General features: G+C 43.8%; 1 protein-coding gene across 1 annotated transcript in view; it reads left to right on the top strand.

Annotated features, from left to right (window-relative positions):
* The window catches only part of LOC117542448 (collagen alpha-1(XXIV) chain), a 90,499-nt gene that overhangs the window by 51,239 nt on the left and 20,386 nt on the right, over positions 1-18,874 (top strand). The window contains exons 25-31 of the mRNA XM_034210139.1: positions 2,282-2,335; positions 3,455-3,508; positions 11,593-11,646; positions 12,299-12,352; positions 15,751-15,804; positions 16,059-16,103; positions 17,255-17,299. Coding sequence (XP_034066030.1) covers positions 2,282-2,335; positions 3,455-3,508; positions 11,593-11,646; positions 12,299-12,352; positions 15,751-15,804; positions 16,059-16,103; positions 17,255-17,299 — 360 coding nt within the window. The remainder of the gene's footprint in view (positions 1-2,281; positions 2,336-3,454; positions 3,509-11,592; positions 11,647-12,298; positions 12,353-15,750; positions 15,805-16,058; positions 16,104-17,254; positions 17,300-18,874) is intronic.

Genomic DNA, 18,874 nt, shown 5'->3' on the forward strand with positions numbered 1-18,874 from the left:
GATTTTATTGGAGGTTTTTATAGTTTTAGCCAATTTAAATTGACTGCTGAGTGTTCCATTTTGAAGTCACACTCCAGTCCACAGTGAATAAAACATGGATCAGTCATCAGTTACCAAAGCCAGCCACAGGTGTGCTTTGATATATAGTTCACATGTCAAGCTCTGTGCTTTTGGCTTTCAGTGACTCAGTGTGTACTCACATGTGTGAACAAAAAAAGAGGCATTTGTGAGGGAGAACCTTAATACTTTCAACATGAAGTGACGTGGGCTGTATTTCTTCTCTTACCTTAAGGATAATGGGTATACCAGTACTTTAGTAACTCTAGCTGTGTCAGAGGAAACGGAGTACCTTCAAACAGTACTGTTAAAGCTCCCACGATCATGTCTCATGGAAACCCCTTTAAAACCATTTCCATCTGTAAAAGGATACAGTGTACCACTTTGTGTTCTAATTAAGGGATTTGAGGTAGATTTAGAGCTCCTGTTCCCAGGTCTGCAGGCTGCAGGCCTCACAGACACTCTGCTACTTATCCGTAGCTCAACTGCTTTACTTGCATCCAACAGGATAATACCATTTGGTGATGATACATGACTAACACTTTGAGCTATGAGCCTTTGTAGTTGAGTAAGGGAGTAGCAAATGGAAGAACAATCTTATTGTGTTTATAACAGTGGTTTGTTTCTTGGCTATCACTTTGTCAATCTGTTATGTTACTCTCAGTCTCTCGCTGTCTCTCTCCTACTATTTCCCTCTTGTTCTCTAGACACAGAAACATGACTAGATGTAAACAGCAAGAACATTAACTTTAAAGTTATGTGCCAAAAGTCAGAATAGCACCGATGTACAAACGTATAACCTTTTGACTATGTGGATATACGGTATATCTTTCTGCAACATGAAGCACAGCAATTGGAAGACTTGGACCTCACAACAGGAGAGAGCCACAGTCTGACGGCGCTGACTTTCGTGGTTGGCGAGAAGTGAAACCACGCTCTGAAATGGGGCAATCCTATTAATTATTACAGTAACAATGTTATTAGGTTCAGATGTTCTTAGTGATTGCCATGTCCCGCTAGCTCAGTGCACGTGCTGTGGTGCTGTAAAACTTGCACTATTGTGAATTTGGGCCAACTTGTTACGTATGAGTATGTTATTAGTATTTGTTTACACTTTGTACTTTAAGTGTAAACAAAAAACTCTTTTCAATCTAAGCAAAAAAAACAAAATGTAAAGGGAGGAGACAGGGTTTTAAAAGTACCATTACACACTCTGGCTGTTTGTGTAGTGGGTTGTCCGCAGGTGTTCGGATCAGGGGGTCACTGGTTCAAACCCCACTGCAGTCAGCATGTCGTTGTGTCCCTGAGACACTTCACCCCAAATTGCTCCTGTGGGGATTGCCCACAGTATTGAGTATGTAAGTCGCTTTGGATAAAAGCGTCCAACAAGTAACATGTAATGTAATGTAATGTAATGTGTATCCAGCCTGCCATTATTCCTGCAGTTGGTATTGAACTCCAGTAGAGAGGCTGGCTCTGGTCCAAACCACAAAGCCTGTCCCGTACGACTGGTCTGGATTTAGTTACGCTCCTCCGATAACTCTCATTTTTATATTAGCTGAAGTTTTTCCTTTACTCAATAAAGTGTCTTTTTGAGGCCATCTGTATTGAGTTGGTTTACCATGTAACACTATCATGCCCTAATCCCAATCACTGACATTCTGCCCGAGTCATGTTATTCTTGCTCAATGATGGTTTAGTTCCACACTTCACAAACACTTAAGAAAACATCACGGTTGCAACCTTTTTGTTGCTCTGGTAGTTCATTCATGAATCGTACTTTATTATCCATACCATATTAATTGTAAAAACAGTTTTTGAATAACAGCGGGCCATATTTACTGGCAAATAATGATTGTTTTCTGCTCTTGCTTTATTTTTATGACTTATTGTTTATTAGAGCATGAATTCACTTTACACCTTGTAAGACACCTACATTTATAAAAGATTCAAAGTAAAAAGCATGTATTCTATGTAAAAACCCTTTTTTAGAAGTAGCCCTAATAAAAGTGTATTGTAAGTAAATGAAGATTTAGAGTTCAATTTAGCCATGCCTTGCGCTGCAGAGGTCATCCTGCATGATATTGTTATCAGATGACCTCCTTTATTCAGGGTGTCATAACACATTAGAAAACAACCCTTAGATGAATGAAGATCACACCATCACATTGACTTTCTCTTGATGTGTTTGTGTTGAACCCTTGTCGTCTGTTCTCCTCTCCAGGGTCCAATAGGCCTCATTGGGATTGCTGGGGTGATGGGAGTTCCCGGTGAAAAGGTAAGGAGTGTGTTTCTCTGTCATTAGGCTGTCCGTCAGCATCAGCTATTGCTTGTCAGCAGCAGAACCCTGTAATTTGGGCTGTGTTAAGCAGCCATGGCTTGAGGCACCAGAGGGCCCAAAACACATACTTAGATAAATACTCACACCCGCACATCCACATCAATAACAATATAGTCAAAGACTTGTCAGCATTACTGCCTCTCATCCCTCAACCCCCAGCTGAAGCAAACAAGGTTAATTTGAGGGAAAATGTCACCTGACGACAAATTGGTCTGTCGCTTTATGTCAGAATATGTCCTGATTTTGGATGTTCAACACATTTATATAATCTTCTGTTTATATTCACACAATAATACAAAAGTTGTAAAATATATCTCATGATGCATTCTTAATGTTCAGTTTCCGATGCCTCTCAGCTAAAAAAAACATTTTAAAGAGCTTTGCATTTGTTCTGCTTAGTTGAACTTATTTTACTATCAGTTTGGGTGTTGAATGTGAACACTGCCCCTCTCTCTATTTCAACCCGTTTCCCTTTCTGTGTGTCAGAACATGTTGTTATGATGTCTGCTTGTCAGACTCTGGGCTATCCTCCACCCTCTCTTACGCAGAATCCCTACTGTATGAGCACCAGCCGTACCCTGACAGCCCACACATATCTTTTACATTTTTTATGTATATATTATCTAATTCAATACCATATTTTGGTTTAGAGTTTTCTTTCCAATACATATTTTGCTCATTCTTTGATAGAAGTCCAACATGAACTCAGGAAGTGAACGTGTACAGGCATGAGTGCTGCACAGTTTAAGGGGGATTAAAGCATCACTGACACAAGTGTTAGAGTGGTTAGAGCAGAGACCTAGGTAGCTTTACTGCTCACCCCAAGATACCTTTACTTTGAACACACTGTGCCACCAACTGGGTTTTAAAGTACCTTCTCTCTTTAAATTCCACTCAACCAGCTGTCATATTCTGCATTTGAGATGCTGCTCTCCAGTTTCATGACTCCTTATTAGGTTAGTGCATGTGAGGTTGTGTTGGGTTTTGTGTGTGTTGAGCTTTCAGGTTATAGTTTAATGATCAGCTCTCTTTCTGTCTTGCTGTTTTTTCCCCCAGGGTGACCGAGGACCAGCGGGCCCAACAGGTCCAGTCGGGGAGAAAGGGCCAAGGGTAAGTAGAGTCCCTCAGGATAAACTGCAGAGCTCTGCCTCTTGTCTCAGAATTAGTAAACCCCAGAGACAAATTGTATCCTGTATATTCAAGTACTTATCAGAACTTGAATATATTGTTCAGTAAACGGATGACTGAGGATGAAGAATATAAAACTAAATCACTAAGAAAATCTGGTTCATGAGCTTTGGAAGACTTTTCTTATCTACAGTACAAGGTTTATTGCATGGAAATGAAAGCAGACTCTCTTGGCCTAAAAGGATCCAGACTCCTCAATGTTGTAACTTTTTTAGATGCTAATCTTTGCAAAATGTAGCTTTGTCAAATTGGTTTTCCCCCAGCAGTGGTGTTGATGGGGATGAAACAAAACAGCTTTATGTCAGTCAGTGACTAAGGTTTGTAGACCCTGAATTTGGATCTGTTGAAAGACCTTTTGCTATCCTGTGTCTGGGACTGCTCTTTGCAGTCCTAAACATTTTAGTCAAATCTCTCTTGCTATGATGAGACCTGTGATATATTAACTGAACCAGTGTTGTTGGTCTATCAGTTCAAATGGGACTGATAAGGCTCCCAGTGTGAAATTCATTCATCTGGTAATTTATTCTGTTAAACAGTTAACAAAATAAAGGTTTGAGCACTCTCTCATACCGAAAAAGAGCTACAGTATACCTGCACCTAGGGATGTGCATCTCCATCACTGAGGCCGATGCGATGCGCATCTCGATACGTTGCCACGATACGATACATTAACGATACATTTGAAACACCAGGCGATGCGATACGATACGATTCACCCCTGTTGCGATACAGTTCGATACGATTTGATTCAACATTATGCGATTCGGTGCGATACGATGCGATTCAACACGATGCAAAAATAATGATACTTCAATTTGGTACGACAGAGGATTTTTGTTTTATTCCTTATATGCAGCAAATCATACATTAACAAAAAAGTGCTTTACATATTTGGTACTGCACATCCCATCATGCCGTTTATTTTTTTACCTTTAAAAGCTCTCCAGAGTACAATTGTATAACACCTCACAGTTAAACAATGTAAGGATGCATTGCTCATGATTAACAATGTGCAAATAACAGCTACCATAGAGCAATGCCCATACAGCTGCCAGCCTGATGTGCTTAACACTCATTCATAGGCTAACTCACCAGTGAGCAGAAAGCGGTGGGTTCTATATGAACAATAAATAATACAAATAACCTTTCACAAACAGGTATTTCATAACTGCTTACAGTGAGGAATACATTTAAATTATTATTGGCCGTCACAGGCTGCTGTAAACTAAACACCACTCTCTCTGACAGAACACCTCACTGAGTGATTTAACTCATATGTCTAACTTTGAGGTTTCTCTTTTCAGCCGCAGACCCCATGTCGACTCTTTATGTGCGTCGCTAAGTTCCTCGTACTACTTGTGTACTTTAAATCGGCTCGGCATCGTTAACAATTTGCGAGCGATTTTTCAAGTTGACCGTCTGTGCCGCGCACATATACCATCAGGACGTTACTGATGGGGTTTCGGCTGCGGAGTGATACTGTGTGTATGCAAGCCCGCATCTAGGACGGATCTATGTATCATGGCTGTAGACCTGTTAAGTAATAAAGATACCTCTGTGGTGACACGTTATTGGACATAATTCACCTTGCTTATTGTGTTGCCACACGGACCCTTTAGTGGGGAACACCTGTAGCTTTAGCTGCCATTCCTGCTAGCTCATCAGGCAGAGCAGTGCATGTGTTAACCTCTCTGAAAGTAATGGATAATAAAGATTGGAACTCCATTCTTAATACACCGCCTCCGACTCTCTTTTCACGGCACTACACTGGTGACCCTGACTTTTCCGAGAAAGTTTCCGGAAAATTAACGAACATGGCTGAGCGCGATGTTTTCATAAAGCTGCCGGAATTCTGGGAGCACACCGCGGAGGCATGGTTCGCACACGTGGAGGCACATTTCGCCTGCCGACAGGTCCGTGACGGGGACCTAAAATACTACCATGTGGTAGCAGCGCTGGGGAGCTCCACGTCGTCCAGGTTGGTGGGATTCATCGCAGCCCCCCCACATCATGGCAAATATGAGGCGATTAAGGCCCTTCTCCTTAAGACATTTAGCTTATCTGCTAAGGAGAGGGCCCGCCAGATACTTGACATTCAAGGCCTAGGAGACAGCAAGCCATCCCAGCTAATGGAGAAAATGCTAAATCTGCTAGGGGGGGAAGATCCCCGTATTTTATTCACGGAGATTTTCCTGCGTCACTTGCCTCCCCGGGTACAGACGGCGCTGGCCAACACGCCTGTCACGGAGCCCCGTGCTTTGGCTGAGGAAGCGGATCGTTTTTTCCTGGCTACGCAACAGCCCGGGGCAGAGACGTTAGCCGCGACGCTCAGCGGCCCACCGGCAGTCAAGAAAGCGTGGCGGAGGCCGGACACGGCTGTGGCTAGCCGGCGTGGAGACGCCAGAGAGTGCGTTTACCACGCACGTTTCGGGACAAGGGCGAAGAGATGCATCGCTCCGTGCAGCTACAAACCCCCGGGAAACGGAGGGGCCGGCGCTCAGTAGTGGCTCTGAGCGTCGGCGGCACGTGCAGGCTCCTCTTCGTCAGCGACAGCGTTTCGGGGAGCCTGTTTCTGTGTGACACGGGCGCTCAACGGAGCGTAGTTCCAGCGTCGAATGAAGACGTCGCCCGTGGGGGGCACGGACCGCGATTGACGACGGCTAACGGCAGTCCCATTCGCACGTACGGCGTGAGGCCTATGTGTTTGTGCATCGGAGGACAGCGTTTCAGCTGGGATTTTGTGACAGCGGACATTTCTTTTCCCCTCCTCGGAGCGGATTTTTTGTGTGCTCATGGACTCTTAGTGGACGTTAAGAATAGGCGTTTGGTTGATGCCTTAACGTTTTCTTCCCTCGTGTGCACACTTGGCAGCGCAGCGTACGACGGGCTGTCAGACTCGCTGTCAGGTGCAGACACGTTTCTCAGACTGTTGGCTGAGTTTCCAGACCTGTCGCTACCCACCTTCTCTGCGCTTACCACTAAGCATGGCGTGGAACACCACGTCACTACCGGAGGGCCTCCTGTCTACGCCAGGGCCCGGCGGTTGAACCCTTCTAAGCTGGCTGTAGCGAGGGCGGAGTTCGCAACCATGGAGCGCCTGGGCATTGTCCGCCGCTCCGACAGTCCTTGGGCTTCCCCCCTGCACGTCGTTCCCAAATCGAACGGCGGGTTCCGCCCGTGCGGGGATTACCGCCGACTCAACGACGCCACTACGCCTGACCGCTATCCGGTGCCGCACATTCAGGACTTTTCGGCGCATCTGGCCGGTACGGGGGTGTTTTCCAAGGTGGACCTGGTGCGTGGATACCACCAGGTGCCCATGCACCCCCTGGACATTCCCAAGACAGCAGTGATAACGCCTTTTGGACTTTTTGAGTTCCTGCGGATGCCTTTTGGGCTCAAGAATGCTGCTCAGACGTTCCAGCGCCTGATGGATTCGGTGCTGCGGGACCTGCCGTTTGTGTTTGTTTACCTCGACGACATACTCGTCGCCAGCGCTTCAGTGCAGGAGCACCTGTCCCACCTCCGAGCCCTTTTCACACGGCTCAACGAACACGGATTAATCATCAATCCTGCAAAGTGCCAGTTCGGGGTGTCGGACATCGATTTCCTGGGGCACCGCGTCACCAAGGGCGGTGCGACACCTCTGCCAGCGAAGGTGGAGGCTGTTGCGGCGTTTCCTCGCCCGCTCACAGCCCGGTCGCTCCGTGAGTTTCTGGGGATGGTGACTTTCTACCACCGTTTCATCGCCCGGGCCGCACACATCATGCGGCCGCTGTATGAAGCGTTGAAAGGCAAGACCCCCGTCCAGGAGATCGACTGGACAGCAGAGGCGGACGGCGCTTTTGCTGAGGTCAAGACCGCGTTGGCTCAGGCGGCTTTGCTGGCACACCCATCATCTACGGCTCCCATCTCCATCACCACGGACGCGTCAGACTACGCGGTCGGCGCAGTGCACGAGCAGTGGGTGGAGGGCGCTTGGCAGCCGCTCGCCTTTTTCAGCCGCCAGCTGACGCCTAGAGAACGCAAATACAGCGCCTTTGACCGGGAGCTCCTCGGACTTTATTTGGCCGTGCGGCACTTCCGTTTCATGCTGGAAGGCCGTGAATTTACGGCGTTTGTCGACCACAAGCCGCTCACCTTTGCCATGTCAAAAGTGGCGGAGCCTTGGTCAGCACGTCAGCAGCGGCAGCTGTCCTACATATCGGAGTTCACTACGGACATTAAGCACGTGGCTGGCAAGTCGAACCTGGTTGCTGATTGCCTCTCCAGGGTCGTCATCGGTGCCGTCCAGTTGGGCCTGGACTATACTCGCATGGCGGAAGACCAGGTCACAGATCCCGGCGTCCAGGCCCTGAAGGTGGAGAGCGCGGGGCTGCGCTTGGAGGACGTGGTGTTCGGCGACGCGGGCATTACTCTCCTGTGTGACGTCTCTACGGGCCTGGCGCGGCCTGTCGTCCCTGCCAGCTGGAGGCGTCCTGTGTTCGAGGCTGTGCACGGCCTGTCACACCCCGGCGTTAAACCTTTGGTCCGTTTGGTAGCGGCGAAGTTCGTTTGGCAAGGACTGAAAAGGGACGTGAGGACTTGGGCCAGGGAGTGCGTGGCTTGTCAACGCGCTAAGGTGCACCGCCACACGAAGGCCCCGTTGGAGCGTTTCCTGGTGCCTGAGAGGAGGTTTGATCACGTCAACATTGACCTGGTTGGTCCGTTGCCTTCCTCTCAGGGGTTTTCCTACCTCCTCACCATGGTGGACAGGACGACCCGTTGGCCGGAGGCGGTTCCGCTCGTTTCGACATCAGCCGCAGACGTTGCCCGGTCCTTCATTGCAACGTGGGTGTGTCGTTTTAGCACCCCGTCAGACATTTCCTCAGACAGGGGCTCTCAGTTCACGTCCGCAGGCGGTTTGGGGGTTAAGCTGCACAGGACTACCGCTTACCACCCTCAGGCTAACGGTCTCTGCGAGCGCTTTCATCGCTCCATGAAGGCGGCCCTCAAGGCCGGCCTTACGGACGGTAACTGGGTCGACAAGCTGCCCTGGGTGATGCTGGGCCTGAGGACCGCACCTAAGGAAGATCTGCAGTGTTCTACAGCGGAGATGGTCTACGGTCAGCCGCTGAGAGTTCCGGGGGATTTCCTCCCAAATGCATCGGCTCCCTGGTCGGCGTCGGCCCAGCGGGTTTTCCTGCGTGACGCCGCTGAGGCCTTTGTTCCGATCCCTACTACTCAGCACGGTACTCAGGTGTCCCAGGTTCCCGCAGAGCTCCGCTCGGCGGAGCACGTGTTCATCCGGCACGATGCGCACAGAGGCCCCCTGCAGCCCCCTTATGATGGGCCTTTCCGGGTCTTGGAGCACGGGGACAAGCACCTGGTGGTCGACCTGGGTGGCAAGGCCGAGCACGTCTCGGTGGACCGGGTGAAGGCTGCTCACCTGGACTTGGACCAGCCTGTGGTGCTGGCTCGACCTCCGCGACGGGGCCGCCCCCCGGCCTCGTCCCCTGTCACGGATTTAAGACCTGTTGTTCCGGTCCCTCCCCTTCCGGGGGCCGCACAGGCGGGAGTCACTTTTCCGACTCCCGTGCTCAGGAGTCGTGGGGGTCGGCGTGTCGTTCCTCCCCGCCATGCTGATTTTGTTTATGTGTGAATTCTGGGGGGGCTTGTGTGGTGACACGTTATTGGACATAATTCACCTTGCTTATTGTGTTGCCACACGGACCCTTTAGTGGGGAACACCTGTAGCTTTAGCTGCCATTCCTGCTAGCTCATCAGGCAGAGCAGTGCATGTGTTAACCTCTCTGAAAGTAATGGATAATAAAGATTGGAACTCCATTCTTAATACACCGCCTCCGACTCTCTTTTCACGGCACTACACCTCATACAAAGGTCTACGGATACCTTATTACTCTCCATGACCTGCGGTCAACTATATAGCCTAGCATAAAGGACTATTACACCGTCTTTCTTGAACAATCCGAAGTGTTGCCAAACGTTTGATTTGTAGGTATTTTTCGGTGCGCTGTGTTTCTCTTTCTCCTCGACTTCCGTGTGTGTTGATAACTGAGACTCTCGGCCTCGGTAGTGGCGAAGATATCAAAGATCGTATCTGCTGAGCGTTGACAAGATTAGGGGATTTTATATGAATGAATCGGGTTTTTACCGATGCAAAGACGCTACGCAATCGATGCATCGCGAGTTCAACCCGGTTCAACCCAAACTGTAGCCGATGTGTACTCTTTCAACCGGTGCACTCCCATCTTGAACGTTTATGCCGGTGCACCGATGCGAATCGGTGAATCTTAACATCTCTGCACACACATATCTTGTTTAATATTTGTATATTTGCAGGATAATAGTTAAGTTAAAGATTGTTAGCCCACACAGTTTTGAGCAAGATGTTAGCCCACACAGTTTTGAGCAAGATGTGTTGATGATTTGCATGAAAATGCTTTTTAGAGAGTGTTGATTCCCAAGGGAATAAACGCTGCTGTCCAGGATTCCTCACTGTACACGGGGCCTTAAATTAACTCCATATCTGGGACTTTGGGCCCCGGGCCTGACCTAGCTGGCTCGCAGGCTGAGAGATTGTCTGGCTGGATGAGAGGATGACTAATCTGGTGGCTGGCTGGTTGAATATTTAGATTATTAAATCACTGCTGGTCCGTGTGCTTGTTTGATTCTGAGAGAGAGTTTTGTGATTTACAGTCTTTGGGCTGTATCACCATTAGTGTTGCACGGTGTACCGATACTTGAAAGGTACCGCGATACCCTGCCGTTAAAAACGGTACGATTCCACCGTTTCATTAGTATCGGTACTTTAAGAATGACGGGGAAAAGTACTCCGGTGAGAAAGCGCCGTTTTAATAAGAGCCGTGTGTGTTCAGCGCTCTGCTTCCACTCCCTGCACTGCAGCCGTGCCTGCCCTGCAGTCCCGCCCCTCTCAAGCACGCTCTAAGTCCCTCCCCTCTCTCGTGCACGCGGCCACGCGCTAGCTGCCAGAGCATGTGAGAAAACGAGAAGCATGGCAGCAAGTGGGAGTGCAACTGCCGCTGCGCCTCGGCTTGTTGACAACAAAGACGCCATAAGCGAAATTTGGAAGTATTTGAGCTATATCTCTGACAGTGAGGGCAAGCCTACGGACACCACGAGGCCTGTCTGTGAGAAATGTTTTAGATCCCTGCAAACCAAGGGAGCCAACACATCATGAACTTGGCTAAGCAATGATAACTGTCTAATATGGCTATCTTTTTAGCTAACTTACCAATGTGGCTAACATCTGCAATATACATTTTGTCAATAATTATTTATATTACTGTACTATTAAATGTTAATAAAATATTAAAAAAATTATATTTTATAAAACAAAAAAGTTGTTTGAGATGATGCTTAATTTTATTTAATACGAATTATTGTCATTTATTTTGTTTATTGTTCTCATTGTTTAAAAGTTTGTGTTATGGTTATGGTTCTGGTGTGAAATAAAGCACAATAATTAATTACATTTAAGACTTTCCCTTTTTTTAAGAAAAGTATCGAAAAAGAATCGGAATCGCAATTCTTGACTTGGTATCGGTATCAGAACCAAAATGTTGGTATCGTGACAACACTAATCACCATCGAGTTCAATGATCATGTTACAAGGTTTTGTTTCTGTTTAAAGGCAGGGATCCATGTTTCCTGGAAAATATCAGCCGCTTTTGTCTATACTTTCTTTGTCATCATACTCCTCAGTTGATTATCACAGAAAGACACTGGGTACTGTGATAAGAAACCACAACACACAGCTGTTTTTCTTTCTCACAGGGATGGAACATATCCTTGAACAATGTAATATAAAACACAATCCCAATAATTTCCCAGTACAGATGTCTGCCAGTTTTGCGGCTAATTACATACATAATGTGAATACCACATTAGTAAACCACCTTAACTACCCTTATAGTCCTTAACAGTGACATGGCTTCTTCTTGTCTGCCCTTCTTTAATGTTTGTATCTTCTGTTTTGCTCTTAGGGCTATCCGGGGGTGTCAGGCGGTCCAGGGGACATCGGCATGCAGGGGCAACCTGTAAGTGTCATACCCTTACCACTACTATGCATTCCCAAAAAGTGACTGTTTTCATTGGAATGATTGCTATAAATCTATATTTGCTATATGGTTTAAAAAGATTGTGTACTACTTGCACACCATACAGCTTGTTAACTTGTTTTTGCTGAGGATGATGTTCCTCCTTCTTTGAGTCATACACACATTAGCACTAAATTGACTGAGAAGCTTGGAAGACTTGACTCTCAACTTGCCTACTCAGGGTCTTGGCTGAAAAGAATAAACAGCTAAATGACCAGATTAACTTGAATTGAGTCGGACTGGATCTTGGTTTTTGTAAACACATAAAATGTAACGGGGGATTTTAATCTGTTTTCATGTTTCCCACAATGTAGTCTAGACTTTATAAACAGCATGAACTGGCAGATTGTTCAGTAGCCCTGCTGAAGCTACTGAAGCTTTTGTAAAGCATCCATCAGGGCTGGTGTTGTTGTGGGTTTAAAGAAGCATGGAGAAGTGTATGCCCTGTTTAGTTTGTGTAAATATTCTGACAGTATTTAATTTTTGTCCAACTGCATCATGTCAAAGAAACATGAACATCGTCCTAAACTACTTCTCCAAATCCTAATCCCGTCCCTGATGTCCATCTTGTGGTTCTTGTTATCGCTCACAGGGTCCAGCGGGGCAGACGGGGAGTCCAGGCACTGCTGGGTCAAAGGGCAGGAGGGTAAGAGCAGTCTTTGAGGCATTATTTCTACGAGTCCTTTGAATGTTGCTGTGAGCCCACATCCACTCGACATCTCATGAAAACTTCCCCTATAAGATCATTGGTAGTCTGTTTCACATCACAACTCCAGTCCCACAAACCAAAGGTTAAAGCAATTAAAAGACATATGTTTATCCTTCCACTTGGTCTGAGCTTCTTTACAACAGTTTCGTATGCGCCATGAATCACATGTTTAAGGACGTTAAAGTAATGTTAAATGGAGAGGTAATACTAGTGAGACATCGTGTGGCTGAGAGGAGAATGACACCTTACTCAATTTTCAATGGCAGTATGAATAAAGACACAACTTAAGACATTATTTTGTTTAATTATATGAATAGTTTATGAAAATAAGTAATATCTCACCCTAAAACACATTGGGCAATAAAACCATAATTTAAAGAATGTGACATTTTCATAAATATACTCTGTTTATTTTATTTGGTACACTTTGGGGGTTGGACACAGTTATGGCAACACCTGTATAATCTACTTTGAAGTATAATAGTTATCTCTAAAATGTAATTTTACTGACACTTAATCTTTGTTTCAAGATGGTTTAAGTTTAAGTTGACTAATATTTTAAATCTTGTACAGTTTTTATTGCTCTAATAATATTTCCCTTGACCATACTATAGATCCTGGCTCAATAGAATTAAACTGTTTAGTATTGCCTTTAGCCTGTGAAGTTAAAGCAGAGCAATTACGCAGCCTGTAAGCTCTAACTGCATGCTTGTGTTTTTTACAAGTGACTTGCTTTCTGCAGGAGTGGGCGGTTCACATTGTGAGATGATTCTAACAAAGAAGATATTTAATGTATTTTAGTAGGAGAGCAGCTTGATTGTGTGCAGAGGGCTCTGCACACCACCAGAAAAATAAAGCTGCTACTATCTGATTCGAGTATCAGTGTTTTGCTTCTTTTAGACAAGGTTAATATAATAAGAATTAGTGCTAAGCCCAGTGCCTTTACTTAGTATACTTATTGAAAAATATTACAAAACCTAATGAATTTCATGACTGAAAAAAACTTTTTAGAATCATTTCAGTTTAGGCAAGGCAGGTGTATTCAAATAGCACATATCAACACAAGACAATTCTAAAAGCATTACAGAAAACATTAGAAGCATTTAGGAACAGTGCAACACATTCACAATATAAAATGACAACTAAATGTATTTCAAAACCTTCACAAAAAAGCTGAAGGTATTGCAATAAACAAACTAAATAAGAATATGACCGGTATAAAATACAATAATTAAAGTTACAGTGTAAGATATTAATAATTATTTTATTTAATAGAAGGCTGTGGTAAAAAGAAAAATCTTCCAATTTAAAAGAAGTGAGAGATGCGGACCTGCAGTGTGCTGGGAGTTTGTTCCAGATATATGGATCAGTGTTCTGCTTTACTTTCTCAATTAAAAACGTCAGTCGCCGTTGACTGTCATTAATTAACGTATCCCTGAAACAGTATCTGTACTGTAGTAACAGTGGCCAAAACACATAGTCCAGAATACATGTACATGTGCATTTATTTATTTAATTCATAAATATTCAGATGAGCTATTATCTTCATCAAAGAATATTTGGCACTGTAGTAAACTGTTTATTTTTACCATATTTTCCTGTGTGGATTGTGCTGTATTGGGTGCATGTTCACCGGGTATGATAGTATCCGGGAAACACGTGCTTATCCTGCCTTTTAATTTACAGTAATGATTCCTAAAATGATGGCTTACGTGCACTTCCCCCTAGGGACAGTCTGCCTAACAGTTCCATGGTAAAGCTTTCTTTCTGATTAAATGTGAGTTAATTTCAGTTGAGCAAGAACATGTAAGAGAAATGCTTACACACCAGTTGTGTGATGCATACCGCCACACTTCTTCTCACACTTCATCAATCCTCTGTTAGTCACTTCCTTTAATCCTCTGCTCCCTTTTTTCAAAGCAAAGCATATGGTAGCTCTTAACATGCCCCTGCTTGGGTTGTTTACTGGAATCCATACATGTGTCTGTGGTTGCATTTCCTGTCTTGCTGAGGTGAGATATAATAACCCTCAAATCCTCCCACTTCCTCATTAGTGTTTATTTTCCATTGTGGGTTAAATTGTAAGATTTCACAAGTTTAACTGGTCCATAATGGATAATATGCCTTGACAGTCACATGTCCCCCCTCCCAGCTTTTGGAAAATATTTCAAATCAAAACATAAAGAAAGCAAAAAAGAAGTGCTGCACAGCTTCATTCTTATCATGTTACACTTTGAGCTATAGTCATATCCTGGAGCTGAATGATCTGCCATGCACCTGCCCTGGTTGGCACACACCTGCACTGGTTCTAAAGCTTTTTGTTATTTTGGGAAAACAGTATACTGCCACTGGATTATGAAAAACGATGTCTTCCCTTTTATCTAATTTATTTAAGTCAAACTCCTCTTTCCCATTTCAATGATCACTCACAGTGGAATGAACCCCACCAATTGAGAAATGTTCCTGTAGACAAATGGTCTGTAATAATGGCAGTTTTTACTCGGGGATAAGCAGTTGTTGAATTGGCTCCATTTAAAAGTGTTGAACTATTCTGCAGACTGTTTATTATTAAACATTCAGACTAACTGGACAAAACATGTTAATGATGGTAATGACTTAATATCAACCTTTGACCAGAAACTGTGTTTTCTTTAATAGATTGATTTCTTGACCACTTAAAGTTGACTAATTGAAAGGACTCAATAAAAGACTGAAAAGGATGGACAACGTGTTACAGTAGCATTGGTCACTTGGCAGAAAATATTGCCTCATTGTCTTTTAAACGGTCACTGGAAAAGATTTGAGGGAGATTAATTAAAGGAAGAAAGCGAGAGAAAGATAAAGCGGGTTTTGACGGCCTGGAAGCTTAAAGAGAGAGGAGTGACCTAAAAGGGACGGGAGTGAGACAGGAAGCCAGAGGCTCAGACCAAACAGGAACTGAACAAGGGCCATCAGGGCAAATATAAAGAGGGGGGCGGAGACCAGATGGAAACAAAAGATGAAAGTGGAAAAGTCCTGAGGACGAAAACGAGGGACAGGAAGTAAAAGGGGCGGGTCTTGTTGTATTTACAGATTGTTATCTGTCACTCTACCTGTGTAGTATAGCTCCAATGCTGGGAAGCCTCTGGAATGTTTGTGGAATGGTGGGCTGTGGCATTAAGTGGACCCCCCCCCCCCCCCCAAGTAGATAAATACAGGACTAATTACTTTGTTATTGGAGTTAACTACAGTATATGGCGACTTTTGTATGATGCTTTGATGGTTATTGTGTTCCTGTATTGCTCATTCTTTGTTGAGTGATATTCAAAGGTGTGTCTCATGTTGCTGTCACATAGGGGCCCCGGGGTCAAGATGGCCCACTCGGAGAACCAGGCCCTGAGGGCACCAAGGTAAACCTACACACCACCCTCTTGGAAACATCAACATGTAAATGTGAAAATGAATGAGATGTAATACATTTTATTTATAAAGAAAGATGTTGTACTTTTGTTTGAAACATGTGTGTATCCTCCGCTAGAATTATCGGTCCAATTTTAAGAAAACTGCTTTTGTGAAATACATTTTCATACAATATGATTGGTTTATATAATTTGTCCCTTTATTCATAATGCCTTCCACAATCTGGCATGCTTTTTCTTTGCAGGGTGAGAGGGGTGACATTGGAACAAAAGGAGAGCCAGGATTCATCGTAAGTAGTCTTTTAATTATTGTCTTTAATCTTATATTAGCGTGTGTAAGAGTCAAACAGGGAAATGCCAAAAGCCAGTAAATAAGACGCTACAAACTTTTATCCATGTATTTTTTCTTTTAATGTTTCTTTTATTAGCTTTTCTTTTTAATGACTGATTTTAAATGCCATTTTCTTAATCTCTTTCATTTTTTGTAAAGCACTTTGAATTGCCTTGTGTTGAAAAGTGCTATATAAATAAACTTGCCTTGCCTTGCCTTACATAGTTTACTCAATGTATTACAAATACTTAAGTTGAACATGATGAATGGTTATGATGCTATAAACGTGTTATGCATAATACATTTCTGGATGAACGCTTCAGGCTCTTGTGACATGAGAAGGCTTATTTGGATTTGCCCTCATTCATCAGAAGCCAAGAATAATCATTGTTGTAAAAACAGCATCATCCTGAAGCATCTAGGTTAACACGCACATCCATTTTTAAAGATGCACATCCACCTCCTGGAAGAGATGTTTCCACATCCAGCTTTACCCTCGGGCCTCTGTTAAAGCCTGATGAGCCTTTAATCAGTTTCTATTTGCACAATAGTCCTTTGTCTTCTTGCCTCTGTATCAGGTTAAACCCAAATGGAGTTATGTGCCGCTGCCCGCTTGTTGGGAGGAAATATGAGCTTAATCTGTAGGATGTATGTATTCTTGTAATGCCTCTTTTTGTCATTTTCATTTAGGTTGAGTGAAGTTGATGGAAAAGGATATTTCTAATTTACGTCCATCACCTTTGATTTTAAACAGAGATTGTTGCTCAAAGATCCCAATCAAACATCAAACATTGCTTCATAGCATCTTTACAATTCTACTTTATACAAAATCTTATGTTACAATCGTTTACTTTTCAGAGACATGCATAAGATTATTTAGAAGTTTCAACAGACATCAATCTGGAAATCCTTATGGATCTGCTTTCTTAGCAATGCAATAAACAAGAACATGTGTTTCCATAAAACATGTCAGAGCCATAACAAACCCAGAACACACAAACTGAACAATTAGACAAGGAGGATGAATATGTTGCCATTATTTCTCTCAAAATAAATGAAAATCATTTGGGTTGATCAATCATTTTTAAATAATTGTTTTCTCCTTTGAAGGGCAAGGCTGGCAGTCCAGGGGAGAGAGGCCCTCCTGGGAAGAATGTAAGTAATGCTTAACTGAAGCTGCCGGCTCAATGTCTCTTTCAGAACCTTAATTATCCTCTTCACTTTAGCTAGAAGCACTTGTAAAACATTTCCACATCCTCTTTCACCTGTAATATATATAATTATACCGTCTAAAGCGTGTGCACCTATAAAGTCACCCAAGAGGAAGTTGTCATCGTTAAAAGGAGAAACCGAGCACTGTTTTCAGGCTCATAATCAAAACATATGTCCATGTATTCACCCACATTCAACTTTAGTGTGTTGGTGTGCTTCTCTCCATCCCAGGAGAGGTTAATGCGGTTTGGGGGCTTTTACTTATCCAAGTGAGGTTTGAAAAATACACAGGGTGTCTAATTCTGTACAGATCATAAAGCCCCATCAGGCAAATGTGTTATTTGTGATAGGCAATATAGAAAAAATGACTTGACTTGACGCATTAGGTTTTGTTCAGCAGTACTAATCAATAATCAAATCAATGAAACTTGGCTGCATTTCCTGCCTGTGTATTTAAGAAATAATGAGTAATTTTCCACAAATGGATGATTGGTTTTATGGTTTTGAATGAAGTAATTGTAACCATGATATGTACAGTATGGAGCAGGACAATGTAGAGTTTAAATGTGGTGGACACATTATGTAATGGCTAAACCGTTCAGACAAATTACCACAAACATATTTTTGACATCTATACATCATTTCTTGTTCTTTATCCCGCTGACCTGTACGTCCCCACCAATGTATCTAGCTCATAATGGTCAATGATTTCATCCCACTGATTTATTATTTACTATCCCAGCGGAGAAGTTTAGTATTTTCAGCTGCTAGGAATACTATGCCACTGGCATCCGCTGGGCTTTTGACTGGGACACACCCATCTGAGTCTGATCTGGAGTGCTACATCTGTAGGACACACACTGATTATAATGTATGTTTCTAGTGCCACACAACAGACAGACTTTTGGCAGCATAGAAGCAGAATTTTGCCAGCAGACTCTTGATTTGTTCTGTTGTTACTATAAAATAAATGATGGATAGTAGTTTTATATGCTTTTGAAGTGCAGAAGGATGAAATAACTGATGTTCCACAGATGGTAAAAATGTGCAAACAAAAACAAATCAAAAACACATTCAAAAGCAGATCCAAGTGGACTGTCTAATTATGAAATGATGGTCATTATATTCAAACATGTTTCTTATTTAGCTGTTTGTCTCATCCATTTATGGCAGGAATTACAAAGGAAGGTTTCCACTTAGAAGAAAAAGCCCTAACACCTGCATGAGTAATCGCTGTTGGACTCAGTCGTTTATCTTTGTTATTTGTTTGTCCACTGACAAATAACTTCCTGACTTGTATTGGAATAAAATGTGACACTTCGGGGTTGTTTGTAATTAGTCTTATCAGAGGAACAAAGACCGACATAGACACGCGCAGACCTGTTGTCTCACACTCAGATATAGCCTTCTGGACTTCCACACGGACTTCCACACATACCTGGGGCTCGTTGAGACCCGTCCTCTTGATCACATGCTGCTGATGTTAAAATGAATCCCCCCATCCTCAGAATTTTCTGA

The sequence above is a fragment of the Gymnodraco acuticeps genome, unplaced genomic scaffold (genome assembly GCF_902827175.1).
Source record: "Gymnodraco acuticeps unplaced genomic scaffold, fGymAcu1.1, whole genome shotgun sequence".
NCBI classification, from domain to species: Eukaryota; Metazoa; Chordata; class Actinopteri; order Perciformes; family Bathydraconidae; genus Gymnodraco; species Gymnodraco acuticeps.